The 21,558-nt window shown below is 55.0% G+C and overlaps 3 protein-coding genes across 5 annotated transcripts in view; all 3 read left to right on the top strand.

The window, feature by feature from the left end:
* PRPF8 (pre-mRNA processing factor 8) overlaps positions 1-5,100 on the top strand; it is a 36,126-nt gene extending 31,026 nt beyond the window's left edge. The window contains 9 exon segments of the mRNA XM_058283089.2: positions 583-696; positions 777-950; positions 1,219-1,412; positions 1,977-2,216; positions 2,304-2,445; positions 3,898-4,038; positions 4,177-4,316; positions 4,420-4,622; positions 4,758-5,100. Of these exon segments, the coding sequence (XP_058139072.1) occupies positions 583-696; positions 777-950; positions 1,219-1,412; positions 1,977-2,216; positions 2,304-2,445; positions 3,898-4,038; positions 4,177-4,316; positions 4,420-4,622; positions 4,758-4,912 (1,503 nt within the window). The 3' untranslated portion in view covers positions 4,913-5,100.
* Positions 5,101-5,658: 558 nt separating this feature from the next.
* Positions 5,659-9,065, top strand: RILP (Rab interacting lysosomal protein). Of its 2 annotated transcripts, XM_012521722.4 has the most exons (8): positions 5,659-6,023; positions 6,097-6,190; positions 6,286-6,392; positions 6,480-6,668; positions 6,937-7,082; positions 7,437-7,559; positions 8,225-8,308; positions 8,599-9,065. In XM_012521722.4, exons 1-8 carry the CDS (start codon positions 5,796-5,798, stop codon positions 8,741-8,743), a joined length of 1,116 nt encoding a protein of 371 aa, XP_012377176.1. In that variant the 5' UTR covers positions 5,659-5,795; the 3' UTR covers positions 8,744-9,065. The 2 variants fall into 2 exon arrangements, with proteins under 2 accessions (XP_012377176.1, XP_023441933.1); XM_023586165.3 differs by lacking the exon at positions 8,225-8,308 and having other exon boundaries at positions 8,599-8,890.
* A 401-nt stretch (positions 9,066-9,466) lies between these two features.
* SCARF1 (scavenger receptor class F member 1) lies at positions 9,467-19,664 on the top strand. 2 transcript variants are annotated; one of them, XM_004483758.5, is made up of 11 exons: positions 9,467-9,638; positions 9,946-10,007; positions 10,232-10,333; positions 11,157-11,682; positions 12,871-13,089; positions 13,447-13,575; positions 14,346-14,449; positions 14,902-15,019; positions 16,606-16,727; positions 16,809-16,955; positions 17,486-19,664. In XM_004483758.5, the coding sequence occupies exons 1-11, from the start codon at positions 9,538-9,540 to the stop codon at positions 18,343-18,345; spliced, it is 2,490 nt and encodes an 829-aa protein (XP_004483815.2). In that variant the 5' UTR covers positions 9,467-9,537; the 3' UTR covers positions 18,346-19,664. The 2 variants fall into 2 exon arrangements, with proteins under 2 accessions (XP_004483815.2, XP_058139074.1); XM_058283091.2 differs by lacking the exon at positions 13,447-13,575.
* Positions 19,665-21,558: the final 1,894 nt, after the last annotated feature.

Below are 21,558 nucleotides of genomic sequence, written 5' to 3' on the forward strand. Positions count from 1 at the left end.
GCGTGGCACGGCACTCCTTGCGCGCATCAGCACTGCGCATGGCCAGCTCCACACGGGTCAAGGAGGCCCGGGGTTTGAACCGCGGGCCTCCCATGTGGTAGACGGACGCCCTAACCACTGGGCCAAAGTCCGTTTCCCAGTCCAGGTTTCTTGAATGCCAAGGTCATGGTATTCATTTCAACTTCTGTGACATTGTTCATATTTCTCTATATATAATGAACTTCCTTCTTTTCTCTGTTAGTCACAGACTTTCTCTTCCCTTAGGACCCATTTCTTTGTGCAGCTTCTTAAGGTCAAATAGCCTTAATTTCTTTTGTCCATCAGCTCTTTCAATACATAGTTTAGCATATCATCATACACTGGCTTGTGGTATTTTCTTGTATGAGCTTTATTTGGCTAGCTAGACTGAAAAACCCTTTTGGGCAAGGCCATTTGACACTTTTTCTATACTTCCTACAGTGTCTAACACTCAAGAACAGTGTTCAGTATAGAAACATGATTTTATTCTTTCAAGGCTAGGATCTTTTCTGGTTGATCTGAGAGGGTAGAAGCTTAGTTTCCATGCTTTCTTTGACTTTTTAGTTGGCGAAGTGGAAGACGGCCGAGGAAGTGGCTGCCCTCATCCGATCTCTGCCAGTGGAGGAGCAGCCCAAGCAGATCATCGTCACTAGGAAGGGCATGCTGGATCCATTAGAGGTGAGAAGGGTTGACGGTAGAAGAAAAGAGGGCTGAAACCCCAGGCTCTGTTTTTAATCTTGGACTTGATCTTGTCTTAGGTGCACTTGCTGGATTTCCCCAATATTGTGATCAAAGGGTCGGAGCTCCAACTCCCCTTCCAGGCTTGTCTCAAGGTGGAAAAATTTGGGGACCTCATCCTTAAAGCCACTGAACCCCAGATGGTTCTTTTCAACCTCTACGATGACTGGTTGAAGACCATCTCATCTTACACGGTATGAAGCCACCTCAGGAAGAGGGTCACGCTAGGAGTGGGTTTTGGGGTCAGGAAAGAAGATCCTGTGCCTTAGCCAGTTTTACATCTTCAGCCCGTGTATGAGGCAGGGACTCTGTGCTCTCCAGTGCAAGTTGTTTGCTCATGTTGGGGTGTGGGTTGAGGTCTTGGGATTTAAAATCAATTCTTAAATTCTCAGACAGGACAGGGTAGAGCAAAGGGAGAGAGCCTCAAGCAACTGACTTCCCACTCTTCCATCTGTCGTCCAGGCTTTCTCCCGCCTCATCCTTATTCTACGTGCCCTGCATGTGAACAATGACCGGGCGAAGGTGATCTTGAAGCCAGACAAGACGACTATTACAGAACCACACCACATCTGGCCCACTCTGACTGATGAAGAATGGATCAAGGTGGAGGTGCAGCTCAAGGACCTTATTTTGGCTGACTACGGCAAGAAAAACAAGTGAGCAGTGGTGGTGGGGATATAGATAGGAGATCCAAAAAGGGTGAGGTGGATGGCTCAGTATATGGTTTCTGGGCTTTTCCGGAGCAGATAGGCTGAGAAGTTTCTCAAAGAGTTGTCCTGGAGATTCTTATAGAAGAGAGGTAGGAATGTTCTCATTCTGATTCTAGGACATTGTTTCTCAGTAGGGCACAGTGGCCATTTTGAGCAGGGCATTTGTTTACTGTCCATATACTACAGAAAGCTTGACATCCTAGAACCCCAAGTACTCCTGCTAATAGCACACTCTCACACTCTTCCTCTGCTCTTCCCACTCCCTTCCTTTCATTGTGATAACCAACAATATCCAGATATCCCCAAGGATGAGAAAATAACTCTGAGAATCATTGTTCCGGGGTTTCTGTTTCTGAGAATTGTCTTGTGCTGGGGCACTAGACTTGCCACTTGGGGATTGTCTCGGGCAAGAGGATGGGCTCCCTTGCCCCATGAAGTTAACTTTGTTGTTAAAGCATAAGTGACCAAGGGGCAGGGATCCCTGTGGTATGACCAGTACTGTCTCCACAGTGTGAATGTGGCATCACTCACACAATCTGAAATTCGAGACATCATTCTGGGAATGGAGATCTCAGCACCCTCCCAGCAGCGGCAGCAGATAGCTGAGATTGAGAAGCAGACCAAGGAACAGTCACAGCTGACTGCAACACAGACTCGCACGGTCAACAAGCATGGTGACGAGATCATCACCTCCACCACCAGCAACTATGAGACTCAGACGTTTTCATCCAAGACTGAATGGAGAGTCAGGTACTTCAGGAAGAGGAGGGATGCACAGGAGGGTGCTACTTCAGGTGCTTGAGCTGAGAAATGCTGACAATCCCTGTGTATTTTCAGGGCCATCTCTGCTGCCAACCTGCATCTAAGGACCAATCACATATATGTGTCATCTGATGACATCAAAGAGACTGGTTACACCTATATCCTTCCCAAGAACGTGCTTAAGAAGTTCATTTGCATATCTGACCTTCGGGCCCAAGTGAGTAAATGTTTTCAGATAGGCCACAATCTGTGCTCAACAGTATATGATACTCAACTGAGATTTCCTGGAAGCTGAGGTGTCAGTTTCAGAATTCATGGAAGAATAAATATACAAAGATAGCCAAAATAGTAGGAGAGTTTTGATTTCTACCAGATATCAAAATGTATAGTAAAGTTGTGGTAATTAAGAGAACTTAGCATTGGCATAGAAGTAGTACTGGCATAGTAGAGACTAGCATATAGCAGTTAGAAATGCATTCATGTATAATAAATGTGGGGTATGAAATCTGGGATTAAGGAAGCCTTACAGTATTAAAATAGTGAAAAAGGAGGTTAGATCTCTCCTCATACCACTCACAAAAATAAAATCTAAGTGAAGATCTGAATGTAAAATACCAAACTGTAGAGCAGGAATAGCCTTCTTTAAAAAGACGAAAAGTATAAAGCCATAATCACAGTTGATAACTGGTGGTAACAAAGCCTGCTACAAAAGACAGCCTAAAACGGGGAAAAAAAATATTTGCAAAACTCTAAAAGATGATGGATTAGCATTTAGAATAAAGAATTCTTAGAAGTCAATAAGAACAGGGTAACTCAAGAAGAAGTGCAGGTCCTCAAAGGTGCCCAGGCCAGCAGCCGACAACCTGCTTCCTGGTCTCAGGTGTCTGACCCCCAGCTCTATCTCTAGATGAGATCATGGGCCACTGGGGAAACCCACGGAGGTGAAAACCAAACTCTCTGAATAAAAAGGGAAGGCAGAGCAAAAAAAAAAAAAAAAGGGCAGGGGAACAGATGTAGTTCTGTGGTTGAGCATCTGTTTCCCATGTATGAGGTTTGAAAAAAAAGCAAGAATGGGCAAAGAATATGAAAAGGTAGTTCAGAAAAAGGATCGCAAATGACAAATATAATATGAAAAGATGTGTAACTTTACTAGTTAACTAGGAAAATGCATGTTTTATGAAACACCATTTTGCAGTCATCAGATTGGCTAGTTTGAAAAACCTGCTAATATCCTGTGTGGGTGAACTTACAGGAAATGGGTAATCTTACTTGATTGATGGCAATGTAAAATTTTAAAAACTTCCTAGGGCTGTTTACAAATATGTATTCACCTTTTGAGTATTCATTAAGCTATTGTACGCTTGTGTGCACTTGCTTTACATATACTATATTTAAGGAAATTTTTAAAAATCAGTTGTATAGCTTGTGAACAATGAATGCAGATCCTGTATCCCACTCAGAAAATTCAGTTGAGTGTCTGAGCTAAGGTCCAGGTTTAACATTTTTAACAAGCACCGCAGGTGATTCCTGTGTAGGAGGCTCTGAGCATATTTTAAGAAACACTGTCCTTGTTCTTGGGGGTGGGATAGAAGCACAGGGCTGACAGCCAGCATCTCGATTCTGGGCTAGTGCTAAGAATAATTTTGGCTCCTGACCTTGTCGTCTCCAGATTGCAGGATACCTGTATGGGGTGAGCCCACCAGACAATCCTCAGGTGAAGGAGATCCGCTGCATCGTGATGGTGCCACAGTGGGGCACTCACCAGACCGTGCACCTGCCTGGCCAGCTGCCACAGCATGAGTATCTCAAGGTAAATGGTGGTGGTGTACCCCTTGGGGGGTGGGGGAACTGTCACAGTGGAGGAGGGAAAGCGAACCTGTTCTCACAGGTGGGAATTCCTGCTTCCAGAGGGGATTCTAAGCAGCTCTTTACTGCTTTTTGCCTGCAGGAGATGGAGCCCTTAGGTTGGATCCACACTCAGCCCAATGAGTCGCCTCAGCTGTCACCCCAGGATGTCACCACCCATGCCAAGATCATGGCTGACAACCCATCATGGGATGGTGAGAAGACCATTATCATCACCTGCAGGTGGGCTTGGGCCCCTGGGGAGGAGGAATGGTGGGGCAGGCATTGCAGGCCATGACCCAGAATGGTGGCCTGAACTCTGACTCTGTCTTCATCCCTCCTCCAGCTTCACACCAGGCTCCTGCACACTGACGGCCTACAAGCTGACCCCCAGTGGCTACGAATGGGGTCGCCAGAACACAGATAAGGGCAACAACCCCAAGGGCTACCTGCCCTCACACTATGAGAGGGTCCAGATGCTGTTGTCTGACCGCTTCCTTGGCTTCTTTATGGTCCCCGCTCAGTCTTCATGGAACTACAACTTTATGGGTGAGGGGGATGTCTTGGGCAAAGGGTGGGGTTTTGTGTATGGGTCTGGTGCTGGCTTCATGGTGGCCAGGTTAGGTGAGGCAGGTGGACCCCTTATACCCCTTGTCAACATTTGGTGTTTCCTTCTATCCCAAGGTGTCCGGCATGATCCCAACATGAAGTATGAGCTACAGCTGGCAAACCCCAAAGAATTCTACCATGAGGTACATAGGCCCTCCCACTTCCTCAACTTTGCCCTCCTGCAGGAGGGTGAAGTCTACTCTGCGGACCGCGAGGACCTCTATGCCTAGACGTTTCCTCACCTGTTCCTGCTTCAGAACCCCCCCAAAAGCTGGAGCCTTTTAGCCCCCACAGACAAGCTGGTGACATTCAGCAGCTTGGCCCTTTTCCCTCTATTTTGTGCATGTTTTTGAGTTGTTGACCTCTTGGTGTTTGTAATCCTGAATAAAATGTAACAATAAATTTTGTGTAAATAAGAGATTTGCTTTTGTTTCTTTCCTTAGCTCAAATTCTTGGTGTAGGGATGGTTGGTGGGAGGCCGGGCTCCCGCAGCAGGTGCTGAGCTCAGCCTTAAGGAAGCCAGAGGTCCCTTGTCAGGCTGTGGGGCTAGATATCCCCTATGTAGGGTTGGACTTTGACACTTTCACGCTCCTGCTGCCCTGTCCACATTCCAACCTAACTTAGGAGTTGCCATTTTCTGGATCTGGTTGCTGTGTGGCTTGCGGCCTCCAGCTTTGGGTTCCTTGGTAAGCTTTCCATGTCGCTCCCGATTAGGGAATCAGGCACACCAACTTACCATTAGGCTATCTCCAGCAGAGGCCAGTGAAGGCCCTACCCTCACTCCTGCCTGCAGTACTTGGCAGCCTAGTCAACCCCATGACCTGGGTGGAGCCTGGATTGGGCACTGTGGGGAGGGCTTGACCGAAGTGCCCACTCACAGCCCTGAACCTCCACACCGGACGCCTGGATGTGACCTTGAGGGTTGAACGGGACAAGGCTCAGGGGGCCTACTGCACTGCTTCCCCAGCACTGCTTCCCCGACGCCCTGTGGGAACAGGCCCCTCCCCTGCCGCTTCTACCCCGCCCTTAAAGCCCTAATCTGCTTCCTGGGCGGCCAATTGTTTGGCTTTTTCTTGCTCCAGTTTGGGGGGTCGTGGGGAAACCTCGGATGATATGGAGCCCAGGCAGGCGGAGCCTGGGTGGCACGGCAGGGGGCCTCGACCAGCTTCGGGGTCGGGAACAGCCGCGGAGCTCGTGTACCACCTAGCGGGGGCCCTGGGTGCTGAGCTGCAAGGGCTGGCGCGGCGCTTCGGGCCCGAGGCGGCAGCCGGGCTCGTGCCACTCGTGGTGCGGGCGCTGGAGCTCCTGGAACGGGCTGCGGTGGGGCCCGCACCGGACTCGGTGAGTCACTGCCCCCGCCCCTCGCCGCCCGCGGGGCCCGCGGGGCCTAGCCCTGAGCCTCGGGCCTCTCCAGCTGCAGGTCTCGGCGCAGCAGGCGGAACTGGAGCTGCGGCAGCTGCGGCAGGAGAACGAGCACCTCCGCCGGGAGTTGCTCACCGGGCCTCAGGGTGAGCGCCAACCCCGGACAGGACGAGGGCGGGGTTGGGGGCCGCGGAGGGCTTCCCCTCCCGCGGGCCCCTGCCAAGAACGTCCCCTTCCCCAGAGGAGCGCGCTCTGCTGCGGCAGCTCAAGGAGGTGACTGACCGACAGCGGGACGAACTCCGAGCGCACAACCGGGACCTGCGGCGACGCAGCCAGGAGGCCGAGGCGGTGAGGGCGGGGCGACGGGCGCGGGGCGGGGCTCCCTCCGTCCCTCGGCGCCCTGCCCACCAGCCCCCCTCCTTGCCCGGTCCCCAGTTACAGGAACAACTGCAGCGCCTCCTGCTGGTGAACGCGGAGCTGCGGCACAAGCTGGCCGCCGTGCAGACCCAGCTGCGCGCCGCGCGGGACCGCGAGAGCGAGCGGCCGCTGGAGCGCGAAGGAGCACCCCAGCTGGAGCCAGAGCCGGCGCGGGGCGCAGGAGCCCCGGGGACCCCAGAGGACCTGGTGAGCGTTCAGGACTCACAGCGCCTGGCACTTGGTGGCACTCGGGAAAGGTTCGCTGTGCGGCATAGCAGGTCTACGGGAAGCTGGAAGTGTGCACCCCCAGCCGGTCCCCCTCTCAGCTGCAGCACTGGTCTGTCAGTCACCTTTTGTACCACCCTCGCCCCCTAAGTCTCCCTGCCAGTCACTAACCCTGACGAGTTCCTGCGTTGTCCCTGGGGCAGAGGAGAGCTAGCACGGTGGCCCTGTGACCCAGCCTGTCCTTCCGCAGGCGGAGCCTGGGCAGGAGCCAGGGCACCCCCCGGAGGTAAGGCCCTGCGGCTTCAGTCGAGAGGAGCTTAAGCAGATCCTTCAGGAGCGGAATGAGCTCAAAGCCAACGTGTTCCTGCTGAAGGAGGAGCTGGCCTACTTCCAGCGGTGAGGGTGTGGGGCAGGGCTGCAGAGGTGAAGGAACTGCTCGCATCACCCTGTTCACCGATATCCAGGGGCATGTGCCAGGCTCTCTGCTGGGCACTGGGAAGGCGTAAATGGCACAGTCTCTGTCTCTCAGAGCTTCTTCTAAATAGGGCAGAGGGCCAGGGCACAGGGTCCTGGGCACCAAGAGCTGCATCCATCAGCAAGTATTCCTAGGAGGGGTGACACCTATGCCAAGGTATAAGGGGTGTTGGCAAGGCAGGGCATTTCAAAAGGGGGAAACAACATGCACGGCACTTGGGGAGAGACCTTCTGTTGGCAGGTCTGTCCTCACCACTTTCCCCCACTCCCCTGTAGGGAGCTGCTCACAGACCACCGGGTCCCTGGGCTTCTGCTCGAAGCCATGAAGGTGGCTGTCAGGAAGCAGCGGAAGAAGATCAAGGCCAAGATGTTAGGGACCCCAGAGGAACCAGAGAGCAGGTGAGTCTCTGCCTCCATCCCCGCTGATGCAGTCCTCCCTCCCTTGTTCTGCTGAGTCTGATGATCCAGCCTCTCATTCTCAGAACCAGCCTAGGCATCCCCTGAGCCTGCTGACCCAGCCTGGTCACCTTTGCACCTGCTAACCAGCTTGGTCACCTAAGCCTGCTGGCCAGCCTGCCCTGCTGAGCCTGCCGCTGTGGTCACCCCAAGCCTGCCGCTGTGGTCTCTTCGCCCCCTGAGCCTGCCACTCTGGACTCATCAGCCTCTGATTTTACTGTTCAGTCTGTTCCACTGAGCCTGTCACCCTCCTCTTGGGAACCAGTGCTGCTGCCGGTTGCCCTGCTTGCTATACATCCTGCTGAGGAAACTTGCCAATGCTGTTTCTTTGTATTTATTTTTTTGGTTTCCTGTCTTGGCTGGATCTGTTTGTCTTCAGAGGTATGAGACTACAGCTTTGACTACAGAGGTATGAGACTGCAGCCTTGCCAGGGGTCTCCTATCTGTCAGCCTCAAGATGACCTTCATTTCCTTACTGTCTCAGGGGCCCTGCAGCCACCCTGTCCTCTCCTGCTATGCAGCTGTGCAGAAGGCCAAACGGGAGCTGGGCTCTCGTCTCTCAGGGCCTTGATAAATGGCCCTCATGTGTCCTCTCTCCTCTGTCTTAGTGATGATGAGGATGGCTCATGGCTCCTGCTTGCCAGTGATAAGGGAGACCATCCTTCACCCCCTGAGTCCAGAATACCGAGTTTGTATGTTGGGGGGAAGGGAAAGGACAAGACGGGGGAAGGGATGGTGGGGGTGGAGGAAGGGCCCCCCTGGGTCTGCTCACTCCAGCCAAGCTTGCCCCACTGTCCCCAGCTCGGAGCATGCCCGCCCCTCCTGCTTCCCCATCCCTAGGCCCCCTCACCCCCTCACTACCTCATGCTGCCTTTTCTTCCCTCTGTACCCCATTTTCTCACCACCACCACCCCTTCACCTTTAGCCCATATCCTTGACTTCCTGGCTTCAGGCTTAAAGCACCTCTTGGCTCTCCCCCCAGCTTTGGCCTGTGGTATCGGGGTGAAGCAGAAGCCGCTGAAGCTGGGACCAGCAGCCTCAGTCCTAGCAAGCCAGGGGCAGAAGAGGAGGCCCAGCAGCCAACTCGGCAGCAGCCCGCGGGCAGCACCACAACCCCCGGCTCCTGACCGGCCCTGCTCTGCTTTCGACCAACGACTTTTTCTAGGGGCCCAAAGTTGCCCCAGAGGCCTGACTTCGGGCTCTGGTTGTGGGTGCATGTATCACTTCAAATGAAGACAACCCTCTCCAGGGCTCTTCCCCGATCCTGGCTTGAGCTAGGGCTGGACAGGGGTGCTCAGGCTGCCCTCTACATCTCTGTACCAAGCCCTCGAAGCACTTCCTCTCTGAGCCTCAGTTCCCCATCCATGAAGCAAGAGAACTGACATCCCAGGTGTTTGTGTGGATGGACTGAGCTAATGTAATATAGCACCTGCCCGTAATACTCAGAAAGTGCTCCGTGTCTGTCAGTCATCTGTCCCCACCCCCTGGCTCTGCCAGGATCCATGGCAGGCTGAGGTTTCCTCACAGGGGTCCTTGGTGGGTCACTGGAGGGGGAGGCTTCTCCCAGCCCTGGCCTCCCTCCTGGAGTATGGCCTAATAGCTGGAGCTCCCCATGGCCTCCCCCCACCTTCTCTTGTTCCCAATCCCCGGAGCCTGCACCTTCCTTCTTTCAGTTTCTGGATCCCTCCAGGCTAAGACCAGCCCCTTAAGCCCCAACTCAGCCCTTGCCATCGGCCTTCTTTCCCTTTCAGTTCTCTGGTGTCTGGTCTCCCAGCACCCGCCAGCCCTCTCAGGGAGGGGCCTCCTGGCAGCCCGCCCCTCCGGCCTGGTTTCCTCAGGAAAAGCCTTGGGAGGAAGCAGGGAGGGGGTTGGGAGTCGTAGGGGCTAGAACCACCCAAGCCCTCCTGCTGCACTGGCCGCCATGGCGCTGGGGCTGCTGCTCCCGCTGCTGTTGCTCTGGACTCGGGGGGCTCAGGGGTCCAAGCTGGACCCCAATGGGCAACACGTCTGTATGGCCAGCAGGTGGGTCTTGCGGGAGTCGGATGGGGGCTGGGTGGACTAGTGCTAAGGTAAGGGGGGGGAGGAGGACATGGGTGAAGAGGCCAGGGGCCTGAGGCGGGATGCGGGGGGGCAGCCTGGAGGGTGGTAGATAGTCAGGGCAGATGGTGGGAGGCCAGGGGAAGACAGGGAAGGGACTGGGGACAATGGGACTGTGACACTCGGGGAGGCTCTCTGGAGGGGCTAAGGCAGCCTCCCACACATCAGCCAGAAACAGTGCGCCACCTCCGGGGCCAGGCTGCCCCCAGGCTGACCGCGCTCCACCCCACAGCCCCTCTGCTGAGCTCCAGTGCTGCCCAGGCTGGAGGCAGAAGGACCAAGAATGCACCACCCGTGAGTAGCCAAGGGAGGGGAGACCATCGCCCAGCGACCCTGCCTCCCTTCCCTCCCGGGGCCGGGTCCCCTCCTGAGCCCCAGGCCAGGGTCCAACCTGTGGCATACAAACCCAGCCCTGAGGGGGCGGCTCCTGAGGGGGCAGAGCCCCAGGAACCAGTGAGAGGGGCGGGGTGTCCCCTGGCCGTGCCCCGGTCTCCTGACCTGAGTGGGGTATTTTTCAGCCATCTGCGAGGGGCCCGACGCCTGCCAGAAAGATGAAGTCTGCGTGAAGCCAGGCCTCTGTCGGTGCAAACCTGGATTCTTCGGGGCCCAGTGCAGTTCCCGTGAGTCCCTGGAGGGTGATGATACTGGACAGAACTGGGGAGGAGGGAGCAAAGCAGGCAGCAGTGTAACCTTAGAGTGGCAGGACCAGAGTCCCTGAGGACCCACTAAAGGAAAAGAGGCCCAGAACTGGGAAGTGATGCACCCCCGGAGGTGCCCTGACTCAGCTGCTCTTTACTCATGTCCTCGAAGCCCTGCCCCCCAGCTGGTCTGGGCCCTTGCCCTTCCTTTCCAACTTCTCAGAAAAGGTGACTGTGGTCCCTGTTAACTGCACACTGGATGCACTCCTACTCGAACCCCCCAGCACACACACTTTATGCACTCCGGATGTTGGAGGGAGGGCAGAGGTGCTGCCCTCTCTGGCAGAAGGAAGAGCGTGGGAGAGGGGTTGGGGGGCAGGCAGCCGGCAGCCCCCAGAAATCACTGGGAGGAGACACCAGAGGAAGCGCAGCTTCTCCTGCGAGCCTGGTGGGCAGCAGACCTGGGGCCCTGAGGAAGGCCCAGCACCACTGCAGCCCAGTGGGAGGGAGGAGGCCCCGAGCGCCACCCACCTCCTTGAGCTTCCAGGCGAGCCCCTTGCCCACTCTAGATCTCTGCGTGTGTTCTGGAGTGTGAAGTGTGAGGCTAGGCCTCTGCTAAGGGTTGCTGTAGTTCACAGCCTGGGGCAGAAGCGACCCGGAGGACGGAAGGCCTCTGTTAAAGGCCGCCCCTGGGGTTGGAGGGCGGGCCGGCGCCCCCTTTCCTTGGGGATGGTGGTGGGGGTGGAGGTGGGACGCGAACCCAGGCCAGGCCCTGAACCCGCTGAATCCCTCTCGTCCCCCGCAGGCTGCCCGGGCCAGTACTGGGGCCCCGACTGCCGACAGAGCTGTGCCTGCCACCCGCACGGGCAGTGCGAGCCGGCCACGGGGGTGTGCCGCTGCCACGCCGACCGCTGGGGCGGCCGCTGCGAGTTCGCGTGCGCCTGCGGCCCCCACGGGCGCTGCGACCCGGGGACCGGCGTGTGCCGCTGCGAGCCCGGCTGGTGGACGCCCACGTGCCGCCGCCAGTGCCAGTGCCACCCCGCGGCGGCGCGCTGCGACCCGGCCACGGGCGCCTGCCTGTGCCAGGCGGGCTGGTGGGGCCGCCGCTGCAGCTTCCGCTGCGCCTGCAACGGCTCGCCGTGCGCGCAGGAGTCGGGCCGCTGCGCCTGCCGCGCGGGCTGGTGGGGCCGCGAGTGCGGGCAGCAGTGCCAGTGCGTGCGCGGCCGCTGCCACGCCGCCTCCGGCCAGTGCGCCTGCCCGCCCGGCTTCCGCGGCGCGCGCTGCGAGCTGCCCTGCCCCGCGGGCACCTACGGGCCGCAGTGCAAGGACAGGTGAGCCCCCGCGCGGCTGCGGGAGGAGGGAGGACCCGAAGGCTGGGAAAGAAGGCAGGAGGGAATAGAAGAGGGGTGAGGGGTGGGAGAGAGGGAGCAGGATGGGAGGGATAGAGGAGGGGAGGGGGAACAGAAAGGTAATAGGGGCTCGAAGGGGTAGGGTTCCGTGGCATCCTCCATAAAAATATACAAGGCAGGAGTGGAAGAAAAAAATCCTCTATGCCCCTTCGTCCAAGCCCGCCCTGTCTCATTCATTCGATTACTATAGAAGAAAAAGTACTCTAGCTAGAGCACTTTTTTAGCACACCATACTTAGATTTAAAAAAATGAAATCACGAGGCAAAAAGAAATAAATGATTGCATGGGCTCTCTAGGACTCAGTGGCTTTCAAACTTCGGCTGCACTTAGTATAAGGAAAACATGTTACACCATTACCTAAGGCACACGTGTACACACACATACAACTGAAATGACACTTCAACAAGTTTTAAATATGATACACTGTAATGTTTTCTATGCCATTTATTTCTCTTTTTTTAAAATACTGATCAGTATCCTCTAAATCAATTTTATGAACTTCACCCACCCCACCCTCCTAATGCGTCTGACTACTCAAGTGTCTGATACAAAATAATTAAGGGGGGGCGAAAAACTGCACCTCACTATTAAGCATCAATGAAAAACTAAGATAAGACAAACCTGAAAAAATAATGGTGAAAACAAACATTTATGTTTTTACATGTATGTATTTCCATGCTATATCATAGAAGCTAAAATATTTAGTCCCATTCATGGCAGCCCTCAGGCACACATGGAAGAGGAAAAAGGAAAGGGGTGGGTGGAGAAAGCTGAACAGTAGGGAAGCTGAGGTTGGGTGGTGACTTGGCTGTCCTGACTGAACTGGTTGCTCTCGTGTCCCTGGGAACCTGCACAGGACAGATCAGACTCGGGGATTAGAAGGAGGTGGATGGAATCCTGCATGAGCCCCTAGAGATCACTTCGTCAATCTCTTCATTGTACAATGTAGGGAAACTGAGGCTCAAACATGCCTAAGTGACCCAGAAGGCCAGAAGGGACCTGGGTGCTCTCCAGTGCCCCTGAGGGCATGGATGGGCACTGGCAAGATGGAGGGGGTGGGCACTCTGTCTGTCCACCCTCAGTGCTCCCCTGAACCCCTTCCCTTCCCAGCTGTGGCCACTGCAAGCAGAATGAGCCGTGCTCTCCAGACACTGGTACCTGTGAGTCCTGCGAGCCAGGCTGGAACGGGACCCAGTGTCACCAGCCCTGCCCACATGGCACCTTTGGCGACAGCTGCAGGCAGCAGTGCCCCCATTGCCGGCTTGGGGTGACCTGCCAGCCAGACACTGGGCACTGTCAGCACTGTGACCCTGGCAGGCTGGGGCCCAGGTAAGGGGGCGGGCCTGCTTAGGGAGAGGGGCACCTTTTCAGGATCCCACCATGACTGCTTCCTCTGGGACCCCCCCACCCCCAGTTCTCTGGTGCCTGCCTCCCTGGCAAAGACAGAAGAGACAGATGGGGGCGAGGCGGCCCGGGGCATGACCCTCCCAGCTTCCCCACCAGGCCTCCTCTTCCCCTTTCGGCGAGCTGTAGTCTGGCATCGCCTGGGTCTGGCCCCAGAGTCAAGGCTCCATTTGCACCTGAGCTTCCTGGCTGAGGAGGAGCCAGCTGGGCCCTGGAGCCCAGAGCATGGGGGAAAACAGGCCTGCCTTGTCCTCCCATTCCCTGAGTCCTGCTTCACCCCAGGTGTGAAGATCCCTGCCCTCCTGGCACCTTTGGGGAGAGCTGCGGCTCCACCTGCCCCACCTGCATTCAGGGCACCTGCCATCCTGTGACTGGGGAATGTGCCTGCCACGCCGGGTACTGGGGGCCCAGGTGAGCACCCTGGGTGGGGGAGCTAGGGGCCTGGGTCGGGCCTCTGCCAGGCAGTTCCTAAACTCCCCTGCCCAGGCCTTTCCACCTTCCAGACACCCTCCCAGTGTGCCCCTGGGAGTCATTCCTCCCGTGGGGTGTGTGTGTGGGGGTGCATCTTCCAAAGGAGAGTGGGGTGATGCTTAATCTAACCAGATGAGCGTGTTTAGCGGCCGGCCTTCCGGCCCCATGCTGGGTCCAAGTCTTCAGGGTCTCCGGGCAGGATTTCCATCTTTTTTTTTTTTTTTGAGATTTATTTATTTATTTATTTATCTCCCCTCCTCCCCCACCCCGGTTGTCTGGTCTCTGTGTCTATTTGCCGCGTCTTCTTTGTCCGCTTCTGTTGTTGTCAGCGGCACGGGAATCTGTGTTTTTGGGACAGAATGTAGTATCAGCAGAAGAGGCCCTCATTTCACAGAGGAGAGCACAGATGCCCCGAGCATTCGAGTTGGGTGGGCTAGGGGAGGAGGGCGTTGGAGGCGAGCCCTGCCCAAGCGTTACACTTTGGGGGTCGTCGGGGGCCAGGGAGCAGCTTGTGGGTGGTCTCCCTGGAAATGGGCTTAGGGACTGAGAGATTCTCCCAGACACTCCCAGGAGTGCTTGGGATGTGCTCAGGGATCAGAGGGGTCTGTTTAGGCATCCTTCAGGGTGGGGGGCAGCAAGTAGTGCCCAGAAATCTACCCCCTTCTCCCCTGCCCGCTCAGCCTCTGGCCTGCCTTAACTGTCACCCACAGCTGCAACACATCCTGCCCTTCTGGCTTCCACGGAGTCAACTGCTCGTTTCCCTGCCAATGCCCAGAGGGTCCCTGCCACCCTGTCTCTGGGGCCTGCCAGCTGGGTAAGGTGGAGGGAGTGTGTGGGGCGTGGTGACCATGGAGACACTGGCCCTTGACCTGGGCTCCAGGCGCCCATCCATTGGCTGGGAGGCTGGGCCCGCTCCAGAGACATTCTGTGTGTACGGATGACGGATGCTGAGGCTGTGACAGAGCTCCTGTCACTGAGAAGCCAGGCTTGAGCCCAGGAAATGAACGAGGGAGGGGGTACGGGGGCTGGGCTCTGGTATGTGCATCAGGCGAGAGAACTGGGGACAATTGTGCGATAGGCCAGGGACCCTCAGAGGAGAAAGTGCAGCAGAGAGGCTGCCTGGAGGAGGGGGCCTTCAGGTGGAGCAGAGTCTACATCTATCAGGGAAGGGGAACCCTGGGGAGGGGGCCACTCAGAGCTAAACATGAGACCTGACACGCGGGGAGCAGAAGGCCCTGACGTCCCGCCCGTCTCCCGCCTGCGCAGGCCCTCACCGTCAGGACGCTGCCCTCGTGGCGGGCATCGTCGTGCCTCTGCTGCTCCTCCTGGGCATCGTCTGCTGTGCCTGCTGCTGCTGGGCCACCCGGCTGGACCCCAAGGAGGGGTAAGCACTGCCTGTGGGGTGGGTGCAGGGTGGCTTCTGGCCTCCTTCCAGGGATGGGGAAGGGCCGGCCCCGTCACACTCTCAGGGAGGAGGTGATGCAGGTAACTGGGAGTGGTGGTGGCCCGGGGACATCAGGCAGGCCACCCGCCTTTTTCAAGTGGTGTGAGGAGGCGCCGGCTGGTGAAACTCAAACCCGCAGCAGGAGACTGAGGGTTTACTAAAGAGGACCTGAGGAGAAGGAGGCGGAATGTAGGAGCTGCAGCTCTGGCAGGGAGAAACCGGGCCTCTAACTCCTCACGAGGGACAGGGACATAAAAGTCTGAGCAGGGGGTCAGCGGAGGATGCAGCTGTCCAAGAGGAGAGGGGAGGAAGGATTTGCCGGGTGGGGCCTGCTGCAGGGGAACGCGGCTCCCACAGGGCTTTGCTCCTTCCTCAAACCTCTCCCTCCTCTTGGCCTCTTGGAGACTCACAGCAGCGCGCAGGGCCTGTGGGGCGGGAGGATGAGCAGAGGCGCAAGGTGAGCCAGCCAGTCACTGATGTGCGCAAAGGCCCTGCACGTCTGCTCTTCTTAATTCATATGCTGACCCCTGAGCCCATCCTCCTCTGTGCTGGTGTGTGCGGGGGTGGCATTCACCGAGGAGCAGCCCCAGGTGCCTCTCCCCCAGGGCACAGAGCCCAGGGGCCTGGGCTGGGGAGAAGCCCCTCGCACACGCATCAGCTGGAAGATGCTCAAAGGCTACCAGGGGGAAGCAGATGTGGCTCAGGTGACTGAGCTCCCGCCTACCACACGGGAGGTCCACGGTTCGGTTTCTGGTGCCTCCTAAAGAAGTGCGCTGGCGTGAAAGGCAGGTGTGGCAAGCTAATGCAACAGGCTGACGCAACAAGAGAAACAAGAAGAAAGAGCATAATGAGAGATGCAACAAAGCAGGAAACGGAGGTGGCTCAAGAGATTGGGCTCCTCCCTTCCACATTGGAGGTCCTGGGTTCAGTTCCCACTGCCTCTTGAAGTCAGCACACAGCAAGTGCAAACAGCAAGGGGGTGGGGAGAAATAAATAGATAAAATCTTAAAAAAAAAAGAATGTTTAAAAGAAAAATAAAGGCTGCCGGGGGGTGGTCACATCCAGCCTGTGGGAAGGAAAGAAGAAACAAGGATGGCTTCCCGGAGGGGTGCCATTTGAGTTGGTTCCATTGAGGCTCCACTACAATGATGATAACAAATAGCTGCATTTTGGGAAACCCTCACCAGGTGCCTGGCACTGTGCTAAATGCCAACAAAAACTCTGATAGGTAGGAGTTGTTGCCCTCGTTTTACAGAGGCAGAAACAGGCACAGAGTAAATTCTGAACCGGAGTTGAAACCTGCCCTCTGTGGCTGGTCCGCGTCTCTGAGTCAGGAGTGGGGGCTTTTATTCTCGAGTCAGTAGGAGCCATGGAGGATTTGGGGCAGGAGAGTGAGGTGTTAGAAATGTTCCACCTGTCACTCTGCCTCCCTCGCACTAATGCAGGTGGTCCAGGCCCTTTTCTCCTGCCTGCGTCCTGCCCCCACCAAGGGTACCCCGGCCTGACCACCCTCCCTCCCCTCGCAGACCAGTGAGAGATGGAGCTGCCGTGTCCAGGATGAAGCTGCAGGTCTGGGGGGCGCTGACCAGCCTGGGCTCTGCGCTGCCCTGCGGTTCCCTCAGCAGCCACAAGCTACCTTGGGTGACCGGTAGGTGGGGGCTGAGGGCTGGGGGCTCAGGTGGGCCAAGGCTTCCCATCAGGCTCTGCTTCTGACCTGGTGCCCCTGCAGTCTCACACCACGACCCGGAGATCCCCTTCAACCACAGCTTCATCGAGCCGCCCTCCGCCGGCTGGGCCTCCGACGACTCCTTCTCTTCTGATCCCGAGTCTGGAGAGGAGGACGAGGGTCCTGCCTACTGTGTGCCCCCCCAAGAAGGTAGCCCCCGTCACCCCCCTCGGCCTCCAGGCAGCCCTGCCTACCGCAGCCTCGTCTTGGTTTCTTCAACAAACATTCATCAAGCACCTCTTCTATGCCAGGCGCTGTTCCTGGCTCTGAGGATGCAGCAGAGAGCAAGACAGTCTGCCCTCACCAACTTCGAGCTGGTGGGGAGACAGATAGTAATCACGTGGTTCTGGGACGAGCGATGGGTGCTTTGATGGGGACATATAAGCGGGGGTCCATAAGCCCAGGGGTGACTGGAAGCAGGGACGAGGTCTGAGTGGGGTGCAGCAGAATCAGTAGGAAAGTCAGGGAGGGGTGGAAATGGACCTGGCTCTGCTGCCTAGAAAAAGTTTGAGCTCCCTACACTGTGGCGTTAGTTCAAGGTGGGGAGGTGGGGTGGGGGTGGCAGTGCCTCTTCCTACCCCGCTTCTGAGGCCCCCAGGAAGACGCTGCACTGGGTAAGGAGGATGGGTGGGGGTGAGCGCCCAGCCCTGGCCAATCGCCCTCCTCTGTCTCCTCCCTAGGGATGGTCTCTGTGGCCCAAGTAGAGTCACCGGAGGCCAGCGCGGCCGGAGGCCCCTTCCCGGCCCCTGAGGATACCTCTACGCCGTTCGCCATCCCCCGCACCTCCAGCCTAGCCCGGGCCAAGCGGCCATCAGTCTCCTTTGCCGAAGGCACCAAGTTTGCTCCTCAGAGTCGCCGCGGCTCAGGGGAGCTCTCGAGCCCTCTCCGAAAGCCCAAGAGGCTGTCCCGGGTGGCCCAGCCGGGTCCCGAGGGCCAGGAGGACGAGAAACCCACAGGCCCAGAGCCAACGGAAACAGACGAGGCCCCTCCTGGTGCTGCCAGCCCCAGGGATCCAGCCACTGGCCGCCACCGGCTCCCTCTTGGTGGCCGGACAGTGGCTGAGCATGTGGAAGCCATCGAGAGCAGTGTCCAGGAGAGTTCCAGCCCTGTGACCACGATTTACATGCTGGCAGGGACACCGCGGGGATCCGAGGGCCCCATCCAGTCTGTCTTACGCCGTTTTGGTAGCTTCCAGAAAGGCCTGGCAGAGCCGAAGGTCAAGAGTGCCATCCCCAAGCCTCCGCGCCGGGCCCTGAGTCGGAACAAGGGCAGCCCGGGGCCAGCCTCTGGCTCTGCCAGCCCCAGCCCGGGCCCAGCCCTCTCTGAGGAGCTCACTCGGGGCTTGGAGTCTGTGGGAACTGGGCCAGAAGACGTGGCCCCGGGGCTGGGGGATGGCACTGAGAGCCCAGGGAGGGCCCAGGAGCCGGCTCGCGGGGGCGGTCCCCCAGAACCAGACCCCCAGAAGCAGGCAGAAGAGGAGGGACAGGAGGAGCCCCAGTATGAGAATGTTACACCTATCTCTGGGCCACCGGAGCCCTGAGACCTTGAATTTGGGGAGTGAGAAGACTGTGGACGGGTGGGAGGGACACTGGACACCCAGCTTTGTGCTGGGAAATGATCACAGGGCTGGCACAGACATGCGGGGGGTGGGAGTCTGTCCACAGGGAGAAGTCAGAGTTGGAGGGCAGCGCTGGCTCTGGGCCCTGTGCTCTGGGAGGGGGCCTGGACGGTTTGGCCAGAGACCCCACAGGCTAGGGCCAGGCAGGGGGGAGATGGCTGCAGGGCCTCTTTTGTCCTAGACTCAGTTTGCCCCAAAAGACTATTCTTGCCTTCATTTACAAAACATTTTTCTGACATGGGAAACCATGTAAATGTCTGATGATAAAAGATTAAATAACTATTTTTTATGATAGGTTTCTGTGTGACCACTAAAAATCATGTTGTGCAAGGATATTTAGTGATACGGGAGAATGCTCACGCTCTTTTGTTGTTAAGTGCAAAAAGTTAAGTCATTAATTAGGGCACACAGTTCAGTCCCATTGTTTTCTTTTTTTGAACTTTCTTTTTGCTTTAGGATACACGTTTAAATTTTCCCTTTTCGGGTATGTTTTGTGATTTGCAAACTTAATTAAAAACAACAGGATGTATATGCATTAAAAAGATTCATGGAAAAGACATCAGTGGTAATTTTCTCTGGCAAATGACATTGTGGGTGATATTTATTTTCTCCTTTAAGCACTGATTCATTTGAAAATTTTCTATAGTGAACCTTCTTTTACTTATTCACTGGATTGAATTTTCAAGACATTATGAAATTGACACTTGTTCATTTAAAAAAAAATAAAAACTATTAACATTGCAGATATGTATACAGTAAAACTGAATTTCCCTTCTCCCCAGAACAGCCTGGGGGACAAAGAAGGGGCAAGAGTTATTTTTCACTGATGCCTTTTGGTCTTGTTTGAATTTTTTGCTCATGTACTTATATTACTTAGTAAAAAAAAAAAAAAGAAAAGAAAAGTCCTCCTCTTTGCTTCCAGTCCTCAGAGAATCTTAACAGTTTAGATGCTTCCTTTCAGATGTTTTTCTGTGCACATATAAACAAATATTTAAAACAAAAACAAAACCTAAGAACATGCTAAGCATACTGTTCTGTTATATACTTTTTGCTTTTTTACTTAATATGTCCTGGATATCTTTAGATGTCTGTAAGTATAGAGCTACCTCTTTTTATAAAAAGTTACCCTGTGGGATTCCATTGTGTGGAATCAGCACGGGTTATTTAAATCATCCTCTACCTATGAACTGTGAGGCTGTTTCCAATTGTTTTGATACAATAAACAATGATGCAGTATACAAGGTTGTCCATATTTCTTTTTGTACTTGTGCAATTCCTGTCCCCTAACTTTTTAATTTGAATACTCAAATCTATAGAAAAGTTGCACAAATAGGACAGTAAACATCCACCTATACTTTTTCTAGATTCACCAATTGCTAACATTTTGCACAGTGGCTGTCTCCCTCATATATAGGTTTATACTAGGGATATACATATACCTATGCGTACACCTACACATACACCTACACCTACACCTACACCTACACAATCGTGGAAGGTTTTGTAGACTAGATTCTTAGAAGAATTGCTGGGTTATGAGGTAAGAACATGAAACATTTTTATACCTACTCCAAATTGCACTCCAAAAAAGTTGTCTGGGTTAGTATTCTCACAAATTATGGGAGTTTTTCCCCACACTCAATGTGATAGATTAAAAATGGTATAATTTTAATTTCTATGTTTCTAAAATTGTGGGTTTTTTCCAGATCTTTAATAACCATTTGTTTTTCTCATAGATTACCTGAGTATATTCTTTCCCTTATTTTTTCTTTTTTTAAAGATTTATTTTTATTTCTTTCTCCCCCCCATCCCAGTTGTCTCTTCTCTGTGTCCATTTGCTGTGTGTCCTTCTGTGTCCACCTGTATTCTTGTCAGCGGCACCGGGAATTTGTGTCTCTTTTTGTTGTATCATCTTGTTGTGTCAGCTCCCCGTGTCCGCGGTGCCACACCTGGGCAGGCTGTGCTTTCTTTGCAGCTTTCCTTACGGGGCACACTCCTTGTGGGGCTCCCCTATGTGCGGGACACCCCTGCGTGGCACGGCACTCCTTGCATGCATCAGCACTGCGCGTGGGCCAGCTCCACACGGGTCAAGGAGGTCTGGGGTTTGAACCGCGGACCTCCCATGTTGTAGGTGAATGCCCTATCCATTGGGCCAAGTCCGCTTCCCCCCTTATTTTCAATTAAGGTGTTTATCTTTGTCTCACTGATTTATAAGTGCCTTTTATATATCAAGGATATTAATTCTTTGCCCAACTTTTTAGTTGGTCTTTTAATAGTGCTTATGGTTTTTTCTTCTTTTTTCTCTACAGACATTTACATCGACAGTCTTATTCTTTATGACTTCTTTTTTTTTAAAGATTTATTTTTTAATTTATTTCTCTCTCCTTCCTCCCACCCCATTGTCTGCTCTCTGTGTCCACTTGCTGTGTGTTGTCTGTGTCCGCTTGCATTCTTGTCAGTGGCACTGGGAATCTATGTCTCTTTGTTGCATCATCTTGCTGTGTCAGCTCTCTGTGTGTGTGGTGCCACTCCTGGGCAGGCTGAGCTTTGTTCGTGTGGGGCAGCTGTCCTTGCAGGGTGCACTCCTTGCACATGGGGCTCCCCTATACGGGGGACACCCCTGCATGGCATGGACTCCTTGTGCACATCAGCACTGCGCGTGGGCCAGCTCACCACATGGGTCAGGAGGCCCGGGGTTTGAACCCTGGACCTCCCATATGATAGGCAGACACTTTATCAGTTGAACCAAGTCTGCGTCCCTCTTTATGACTTCTTGGTTTCATATCATGCTTCTTAGTGGAAAGGTCCTTCTTTACCTTAAAGTCAGTGAAATAATCTTCTACATCTTTTTTTTTCCCCCTCTCCCCTTCCCCCCAGTTGTCTGCTCTCTGTGTCCATTCGCTGTGTGTTCTTCTGTGTCCGCTTGTATTCTTGTCAGCGGAATCTGGGTCTCTTTATGTTACGTCATCTTGCTGCTTCAGCTCTCCCTGCGGCACCATTCCTGGGCAGGCTGCACTTTTTTCACGCTGGGTGGCTCTCCATATGGGGCGCACTCCCTGCATGTGGGATTCCCCTACGCGGGGGACACCCCTGCGTGGGGGACACCCCCGCGTGGCATGGCACTCCTTGCGCACA

The sequence above is a fragment of the Dasypus novemcinctus genome, chromosome 21 (genome assembly GCF_030445035.2).
Source record: "Dasypus novemcinctus isolate mDasNov1 chromosome 21, mDasNov1.1.hap2, whole genome shotgun sequence".
In the NCBI taxonomy this organism is placed as follows: domain Eukaryota; kingdom Metazoa; phylum Chordata; class Mammalia; order Cingulata; family Dasypodidae; genus Dasypus; species Dasypus novemcinctus.

Coding starts and splice junctions, on each gene's coding strand:
- RILP (XM_012521722.4), top strand. CDS start 5,796: ATGGAGCCCAGGCAGGCGGAGCCTGGGTGGCACGGCAGGGGGCCTCGA. Junction 6,669..6,936: donor CGGGGACCCCAGAGGACCTG/GTGAGCGTTCAG, acceptor GTCCTTCCGCAG/GCGGAGCCTGGGCAGGAGCC. Junction 7,560..8,224: donor CCAGAGGAACCAGAGAGCAG/GTGAGTCTCTGC, acceptor CCTCTGTCTTAG/TGATGATGAGGATGGCTCAT.
- SCARF1 (XM_004483758.5), top strand. CDS start 9,538: ATGGCGCTGGGGCTGCTGCTCCCGCTGCTGTTGCTCTGGACTCGGGGG. Junction 10,008..10,231: donor GGACCAAGAATGCACCACCC/GTGAGTAGCCAA, acceptor GGTATTTTTCAG/CCATCTGCGAGGGGCCCGAC. Junction 13,576..14,345: donor GCCGGGTACTGGGGGCCCAG/GTGAGCACCCTG, acceptor TGTCACCCACAG/CTGCAACACATCCTGCCCTT.